This window comes from Miscanthus floridulus, chromosome 16 (assembly GCF_019320115.1).
Source record: "Miscanthus floridulus cultivar M001 chromosome 16, ASM1932011v1, whole genome shotgun sequence".
Taxonomy (NCBI): Eukaryota; Viridiplantae; Streptophyta; class Magnoliopsida; order Poales; family Poaceae; genus Miscanthus; species Miscanthus floridulus.
Window position 1 is genome coordinate 83,826,845 of NC_089595.1, and position 9,577 is coordinate 83,836,421.

The window sequence follows — 9,577 nt, forward strand, 5'->3', positions numbered from 1 at the left end:
ATAAATGAGGAAATCGTGTAGGAAATAAGATTGTGTTTGTTTAGGAAATAGACTGGTTTGCTTAGAAGGTAGAAGTCCATATCTATAAGGAGTCTATATAGAGGTTACTTGGAGGTTAAGTCTAGGTTGCTTAGGGGTCAAGCCTCCTAGGACTATAAATAGAAATGTGATGTAACCTTTCAATGTTAAGTAAGAAGAGGGCCTAGTGCCTTCCTACTTCTCCATCTTCCTTCTAGGACTCCCTTTGAGATGTGCTGAGGAAGCAGCTGAAGTCAAGCAATTCTCAGATAATACCATCTTTGCATCTGAATGTCATCCGTGTGTTGTATGATCTGTGTGTGTTTCCTGTATTGTTTATTGGTGGTACTTCATGTATATGCGAATGCTAATTAGCAATTGACTACTATATATAATTTGATATGCCATCTGATGAATATAAGGCCCTTACATTGTACTTTTTTTTAATTCATCATAACAGACCTGTATATAGACAAAATGCGTCTTTGGTGACCCCTCAACACAGACGCGTTTGGTCTGTATACTCGTCTGTGGTTGGGTTATCACAGACGTGCACGGGTGGATCCATGTTGTGTTTAGTGGGTGTGACCGCACCCACGCCGGAATACGGAATTCTTTATAGTATACAAATTTTTTCTGTATTCGCACCCCCTGGCCTAAATGCCTTCACTCACAGCCCAACTGGAAAGAGCCCACAGCACCTTGCAACTTGGCAGCCAGCAGTCAGCAGCATCAACGCACGCACCCTGGCCGGCCGCCCAATCATACGCAGCAGGCTTGCGGACGCTTCGACTGCACGCCTCCTATCCCGGCTCCCGCGGCCTTCTCTGTCGTTCGTCGCTCCGCCTTCTCGGCTTCTTCGGATCCGACGATTGCGGCTGGCCGTCGCAAGCAGCAAGGCACACCGGCCAGCGCTCAGGCAGACACCAGAAGCGCAGCAAGGCAGCAAGCAGCAGCGTACTGAGCAGTCAGCACGCCTCTCTCCTCTTCGTGTCCATCATTTCACAGAGTAAGCACTTCAAATATTCTACATTCTTTCAGAGTTTCAGTTTCCATCAATTTGACCATCCAATGATTTTAATTTTGTAATTCCTGTCTTTTCTCTTGGTACTTTGTACAGAATCTAGGGTTATGATTTTTTGTTCAAGAGCTTAATAGCCGCTTTAGTGAGACAAGCTCTCAGTTGCTTGTTTGTTCAGCCGCTTTCGGTCCAAGAGATTCATTTCATGATTTTGATGTGGAACCTAGCAAAATTATATCCGGATGATTTTAGCTCTAGAGATTTGAGGGATCTTAGCCACTACCTTGGCCTCTACCTTGCTGATGTTAGAGAAGACAATCGGTTCTCCAACATAAATACTATCAGTGAGTTTCACAAAGAATGGTGGAGACAAGAAAAAAAATATTTGTTATCCATTGGTTTATCGACTTTTGAAATTTGTGTTGGTCTTGCCCAATGCTATTGCAATAGTGGAGAGAATATTTTCGGGGATGAAGATTGTGAAAACAACTCTTATTAACCACATGGGTGATGCACACTTGAGTAATAGACTTATTTGCTATGTGAAGAAAGAAGAATTAAAGAAAGTTACAAATGATGCTATGGTTCATCGCTTCATGAACATGGAAGGAAAAGGGCGTAGATTTGATCTATAAGAGATAATTGACCTCTTCTCAATTTTTCAATGATACATTATATAAATTGTTTGCTTAGAATGAATGGTTTATTTCTTTTTCAGTGAGGATTTCGTGGTTAACGACTGTATTTTGCCAACGCCGACAATGTTTTGTTGTTATAATTGTGGGATTTGCTTACTGTATTTTGGTAAATGGTAAGCACAAATATATTATTACCACTATTTCATTGTTGATCTACAACAATATTGCTTGTTTTTAACTATTCATGCTAAAATTATGGCTATGGTGCTATTGAGTTGCATTATTGTTCTATCGTTAGACCGCAAGCCGCACCCCCTCATAATTCTCTAGCTCCGTGCACTGCAGATGTGTTTTGTCTATACGCGTCTGCGAATGTATTTATTACATACGTGTCTATGATATGTGGGAGTTGTTCGGCTGATGATTTCTACGGCTGATAAGCCGGATAAAGCTGATTTGTTATAAAAAAACAATGTATCATGACTGATAAGTCAGGCCGATAAGTTCAAGCGAATAGGGCTGTGGTATATCACAGACGCCTTATGGGAGATGTGTGAAACCGCGTCTGCGATGTGAGTTAAGCCTCGTCTGTGATATGATTTCTTTACATAGTGCCGGTTTAGTTCCTAAAATTTTGCAAAATTTTTCAAGATTCCCCGTCACATCGAATCTTTGGACGCATGCATGAAGCATTAAATATAAATAAAAAATAAAACTAATTACACAGTTTAGACGAAATTCACGAGACGAATCTTTTAAGCCTAATTAGACTACGATTGAACACTAATTGTCAAATAACAACGAAAATGCTATAGTACCATTTCAAAAAAATTCACCAAACTAAACAAGGCCATAGTTTACCACTCGTTTTTGCAAGGAAATAGCTTATTCGTTGACCTGACTGACCGGAGACTAGCCAACAACTAAAGTGCTCTCTAGTTCTCGCCCGGTCAGAATCCCCAGTTCATGCTCGGAAGGCACTTCGCTGCCCCACCAGCTCGGAAATTGCAGCAAGGGGACGGGTCCCGGCGCCAAGTGTTGGTTTATTACGGGGTGTTTGGTTCTTTAGTCGTTTATAAAATTCATATCACATCAAATGCTTAAGTAATAAGAAGAAGCATTAAATATAGATTAATTATAAAACCAATTACATAGATACAGGCTAATTTTCGAGATGAAATTTTTAAGCCTAATTAATCTGTCATTAACACACGTTCACTGTAGCTACACGTTGTCAAATCATGGACTAATTAGGCTTAAAAGATTCATCTCATAAATTAGTCGCAAGTTGTGCAATTAGTTTCGTAATTAATCTATATTTAATACTTCATGCATATATCAAAACATTCGATATGACAGGAATTTTAGGAGATGGCTAAAGAACCAAACATGCCCTATAATTTGTGGTACCAACTGCAGCAGGTTCAGTCAGTCAGCCTAGCCGGTCCACACGGCCCACAGGTCCTCCGCCCCGGCGTCGCGCTGCAGCTGCTCTTCTCACGCGCTTGGTTTGACCGACGACCGACGTCGCGATCGCGAACCCGCAATTCTAATCGAAATCGCCCAGCATTTCTCTGTGAAAGTTCCCTCCGAAGGAGCGGCAACCACAACCACAATTCACACGCAACCTCCTGGCCTCTCGAGTCTCTAGCGACCTCGCCCGCTGCCTATAAAGCCCGGCTCCCGCGTAGCTCTGTGCATCCAACCATCTCCAACGTGAGCACGCGTTGTGTCTTACGTGCTCATACAACGCCACCCGCACTTCGCCCCCAGTGCACAGCACACTACCCCAGCAACACCGATGGCCCCCCCTGCCAATGCCCAGCAGCAGCCGCAGGTGCAACTGGTGGGTGGCCGCAAGGTGGTGGACGAGGTGTCCGGCTGGCTGCGCGTGCTGGACGACGGCAGCGTCGACCGCACGTGGACCGGCCCGCCCGAGGCCCTCCCGCTGATGGAGCCGGTGCCGCCGTACGCGGTGCCACGAGACGGGCACACGCTCCACGACCTACCGGGGGAGCCGAACCTACGCGTGTACCTCCCCGAGGAGAAGGCGGAAGGCGGCGCGCGCCTGCCCGTCATCCTGCACCTCCACGGCGGCGGCTTCTGCATCTCCCACCCGTCCTGGCTCATGTACCACCACTTCTACGCGCGCCTCGCGTGCGCCGTCCCCGCCGTGGTGGTCGCCGTCGAGCTCCCGCTCGCGCCCGAGCGCCGCCTGCCCGCGCACATCGACACCGGCGTCGCCGCGCTCCGCAGGCTCCGCTCCATCGCGCTGTCCGAGGACGGCGCCCTCGACGACGACCCGGCGGCCGAGCTCCTCCGCGTGGCGGCCGACGTGTCCCGGGTGTTCCTCATCGGGGACAGCTCGGGCGGCAACCTCGTCCACCTCGTCGCCGCCCGCGTGGCTCAGGATGACGCGGGCAGTTGGGCGCCCCTCCGCGTGGCCGGCGGCATCCCGATCCACCCGGGGTTCGTGCGCGCCACGCGGAGCCGGTCGGAGCTGGAGACGAAGGCCGACTCGGTGTTCTTCACGCTGGACATGCTGGACAAGTTCCTTGCCTTGGCGCTGCCGGAGGGCGCCACCAAGGACCACCCCTTCACCTGCCCAATGGGTCCGCAGGCGCCGCCGCTGGAGTCCGTGCCGCTGCCGCCGCTGCTTGTGTCCGTGGCCGAGAACGACCTCATCCGCGACACTAACCTCGAGTACTGCAACGCGCTGCGCGCCGCCGGCAAGGAGGTGGAGGTGCTGATCAACCACGGCATGAGCCACTCCTTCTACCTTAACAAGTACGCCGTCGACATGGACCCCACCACTGGGGAACGAGCCCGAGAGCTCATCGACGCCATCAAGAGCTTCATCTCACGCCACTGAAGTCCAAGAACACATACTACCGCACGTGCCGATACAGATCATATCATAATATATGTTGCTACATGATGTTCGTTTTCAGCACTCCTACACCACTCATGTCAGTCTACGTGCGAGTGTTTACACCCATATACGTTCGTCTGGCTGCTTTGATTCACTATATTAATTCGTGCCGGTGGAAATGATATATCAACTACTTCAATAATGAGGTGATACACCTACATAGGCTCTGTTCGGTTTGCTGAAATTTGGCTGAATTAACTGAAAAACATTGTTCTGGCTGAATTGTTGTGAAAGAAAAACGTTGTTCTGGCTGAAAAAACAAGCTAAATAGTACAGATTATAAAGTAAGTCGAACGGGACATACCGTCCTTTGCACCATTGGATTGCACCCACACGCTGTAGTATGTCTGTCTATCGTGATTTGTACCGATGCATTTCCTAATTTCATTCAAAAGTTTATGAGAAGTGCTCCAATACCCTTTTTCTAAATATTGCGTGGATCTCATAGCAGCTCATCCAATTAATGATTTTTTAATTATTTTTCAACTGTATGCCGCATAAGCCCCGTCCATTCAAGACCAGCCCATGCTTAGCCCAAACCCAAGTCGATATCATCCATCAGACCATCACCGATCCCCTTCCTAATCTGTTCGTCTCTTTCGTTTTCGTTCGAGCTGGCCAAAAGGAGCAAACCTCCACGGCTGCTCATCCATTGGAGGATTTTTTTTATACTAGTAGTATATCCGTGCATTGCTACAGGATGACTAACATTTTATACTAAAAACATACGGATCGCATGATAAGATAACAATACTATAAAAATTAAATACCAACATTAAAGTGACATTTAATAAAAAAAATAAAGTTCATGAAATTAACACAGTCACGGAGAGTGCGGCATCACAGGCTCACAACTGTACTGCATAGACCTTTCCGTGATACGGCTAAAATAATATTTTATATCTGTAGGAAGAAATCTCCGTGATACGGCTAAGATAATGTTTTATATCTGCAGGAAGAAATCACCGATATCCATTTCTTTCGTGCGCTAATAAATTCACGAATAAGTTCCGCCGCATCTCCATACCATCTTGTACATAGGTTCAAGTATATATGCAAATATTAGTGTCTGTCACATAGATAAACTATGTTCTTGAAGCTTGATACATTTAATAAGGGTATAACTGAAGAGAGCATTATGGCAAGAGCACACATGAATCACTTCATCAAAATTTAAGTTAAATTTCTTTTGCCATTTTCTCTTTTCCTTGAGCCGGTTTTGGCACAGGGAAAAAAGGAACTACAGTTGCAAATGCAAATAATGTGTTACATAGAACAATCCTAGGCAATAAAAATAAAATTATTCACCCAATATATTCCAACAAATTATTCACCCAATTATATTTCAAGCAAGAAAAAAACAGCTCATCCAAGAATAGTGCTCGTGTAATTGCTTCAACAGCTCATCCAAGAGTAATACTTCAAAGTCTGACTTATGGTCTCTACGTTAATCATGACTTGAGCACCCTTTAAAACGTGAAGGTACTCCTTGTTCTGCCAAGATAAAAAAACTTCAAAGTCAACTCGGTCAAACTTACATCAACAGAAAACGGAACCAAGACATACATACATGTCTGGACATGCAGTCTGGTTCTTGCCGCATGCTGCCCAACTCTAGACACTTGCTCCGACCATTCTCCCTGTTGCAGAGCGAATGAAGGTCTCAATGATCAACACTTAACGTCTCTCTGTCCCTATTTATAGAAACACTTAATCTTAGTTTCATACCGTTATATTTTTCTTTAGGGTGTCGATATAACTGGCCGCACTATCTTCGTAAAAGTCATCTTCACCACTCAGGCACTCACCCATCATCGTTGCAGAGGGCATGTATAGAGTGGAGCATGAGCAGCTCCATGAGCTATGCGGTTGCCACCCATTTGGAATCCTTGTGCCTCCATTCATCATTTCCATCAGTCTCGCCATGGAACACCTGCCTGTCGATGGGGAACCCTACGGGCCCCCCATAGACCGTACTATAGGGAAGTGGACCTTGGTAACAAGGCCCACAGCCCAATCGCCAAGAAGAACACGGAGCAAAGCAACGTGCAAGACCAAAACTCCAATTCGGACTATACAAGGAAAGGCGCCCGAAGCATAGCTTAGGACTCTGACCTTGTATCCGAGTAGAACACAAACAACTCCTCTCAGCACCTGTACTATAAAGGGCTGGTGAGGATATCCCTTGTAAACGACTGAACATACCCAATACTAAAAGCAATACGACGCAAACAGGCTAACGCCGAACTAGACGTAAGGTTATTACTCGACCAAGTCGAGGGCCTGAACCAGTATAAATCGTGAGTCTCTTTGCGTAACCGCCGAGTTCCACTATTCGCCGAAGCCCGAACAACTGTCCCGGGTACCCCCGTGGTAGGCTATCGGTGGTAAAACATCGACAGCTGGCGCGCCAGGTAGGGGCTTTCGACGAATTTTTTCTCAAGAGCTCGGCGGACCTCAACCTCAAGATGACTTTTTCGGCGGGAACAACCTTTGTCTTCGGATCCTGGATCTGCGAGGCTGACGGTGACGGCAAGCTACGTACCCGTCTCCGAGAAGAAAAAGTACTCGACGACAAAGTGGAATATGAACTCGCCGAGAAGATGACAAAACTTTCAACTACGGATCCAACTCGGAATGAAGAAGGAAGCGGATACGAAACCGACTCTGAGAAAGAGATACAACCCGACTCCAAGACAATCTTCATAGCGAAAGAGCCAAGCCTAATTGGACTCGAAGACGCAACAACAATCATGAAGGAATACAACCCGTACGACTCCAAAAAGAACTCGGGAACATACGGACTATACAACACGGCATCAATCTACCAACACTTTACCCAAGACAAGATGAAATCAGCAAGAAAAATACTCCTGGAGGGAGCACAAGAAGGGATGATCATGACAGTTACCCCACAAGACTATGTGGTGCATTGGCCAGGTTCTTTCACCTCAAGCAAAGCCTAGACTAGCACGTACATTGAAGAACTACCTTATCAAGAGGGAAAAGAACTCGGATCCAGCTCAGAAACTACCGACAGCTCAACCAAATGAAGGATGAAGTACCGTACAAGAAGAGCTCGGAAGAGGTATATTGTATACATGGTGGAGCAATTAGAACAACCTTTGGAACCACCACAGATACCATATATAAAATCTTCAGACAAATCAGAAGGCAACATCTCGCCGGATGAGAAAAGCGACATCAACGAAAATGATGAGCAAAGGCTAGCAAGACTAAAGAAGAATAAATTGAAGGCTAGAAGAAGGAACAGGGCTAAACAAAGGAAGCAAATCTAGAATAAGTACAAGGCGAAACTAACGGAATACAACAAAAAGAAGGCGGAAAAAGAAGCCGCAAAAAGTACAAAAAGGGAAAGAATTGAAGAATTAACAAAGGAGTTGTACACCCTCACGAATAACGGAAAAACAAAGGAAGATCAGAAGAAAGAAGTCGGGGGATCAGAAGAACAACCCGACGAAGAAGTTCCATAGGAGCCACAAGGGGAGCAACCACCCAAAAAATCAAGTTTTCAAAGGCTAGGACTAGTAGAGAGCGCTAATGTTAATGGAAGGCAGGAACATTACTCAAAGCAACAAGAAAGAGGCAAACCAGAATTGAGCCAACGCTACCAAGAAATATCAAGAAGATTTGACAAAGAAGATGACTACGGAGAGTCTGAGTTAAAAGAAGACAGGTCTTATTACAGAAGGGCAAGATCACCAGACTACGGAAGAACGGAACCATACGACAGATTCCCTTGTTTTGCAGGAAGACTACAAACATTGAAGCTACCACACAAATTTAAACCAGCAAATCATTCCAAGTACGATGGCAAAGTAGAACCAAGACAATAGCTAAGAGTTTATGCCCAATCTATTGAGTTAGCCGGAGGAGATGACAACATCAAGGCTCTATTTTTCCTAATGGCCCTCGAAGCAATGCCACTACAATGGTTTGACAAATTGAGGCCAAGATCAATCAGATATTGGGAAGACTTGCAAGAAGCTTTCTGCAACAACTTTGCAGGCATTATTACCCATCCAATGACCGCAGCCGAGTTGAAAGGAGTAAGGCAAAGGAGAGGAGAAAGTCTAAGGGAATACTATAGAAGATTCGGAGAATTCAGGGCTCAAGTCCATGACATTACCGACAAAGAAGTGATAGAAGCCTTTGCGGAAGGAATCTTAGCAAACTGGCAATACAAAGACTATTTTAATAAGAACCCAAGAACAAATGAAGATTTCAAGAGGGTTGTTGAAAAGCTGATTTCATCAGAAGAAAGAACCCAGCATCGGTTTGCTAGGGACAACCTAGAAAATAGGAGACCTGATTACAGACAGTAAGACAAAAGGCCAAGGCAGGACAACATGGTGGCAACCACAGACAACAAGAGAAGATACAATGACAACAGCAACGGTGGCAATTACAATGGCAACTACAACAATAACAACAACAGTAACAACAGCGGGTACAACAGTAATAGCAACTATCAGAGCAACAACTACCGAGGAAGAGCACCGGAAAACATAGAGAACATGCCATGTCACATACACCCAGGAACCAGACACAAGTTAGTTGAATGCAGCACTTTTCAGCGGCAATTCATGAAGAGAGAAAACATGAATCAAAACAACTTGGAGCAAAAGCAAGAAGAATCCAAGAAGGAGGAAAAGAAAGCTGAAGGAGATTATCAGGAACCCAAACACCAATTAGCAGTAATATTCTCAGGTGTTCCTAACACACAAAGTAAAAGGCAAGAGAAATTAGCTCACAGAGCCATCATGGCAGCTGAACCAGCCACCCCAAGGTATCTAGATTGGTCAGAGTACCCCATCCACTTCACAAGAGAAGACCAATGGACTAGTGCAGCAAATGTAGGATGCTACCCATTGGTACTAGGTCCAACTATCATAGGAGTGGTAGTAACTAAAGTACTCATCGACGGAGGAGCCGGGCTCAACATAA

General features: G+C 45.6%; 1 protein-coding gene across 1 annotated transcript; it reads left to right on the plus strand.

Moving 5' to 3' along the window:
* Positions 1-3,392: 3,392 nt before the first annotated feature.
* On the plus strand, positions 3,393-4,785 carry LOC136513070 (carboxylesterase 15-like). Its single transcript, XM_066507067.1, has one exon. The coding sequence runs from the start codon at positions 3,479-3,481 to the stop codon at positions 4,547-4,549; it is 1,071 nt and encodes a 356-aa protein (XP_066363164.1). The 5' UTR covers positions 3,393-3,478; the 3' UTR covers positions 4,550-4,785.
* Positions 4,786-9,577: the final 4,792 nt, after the last annotated feature.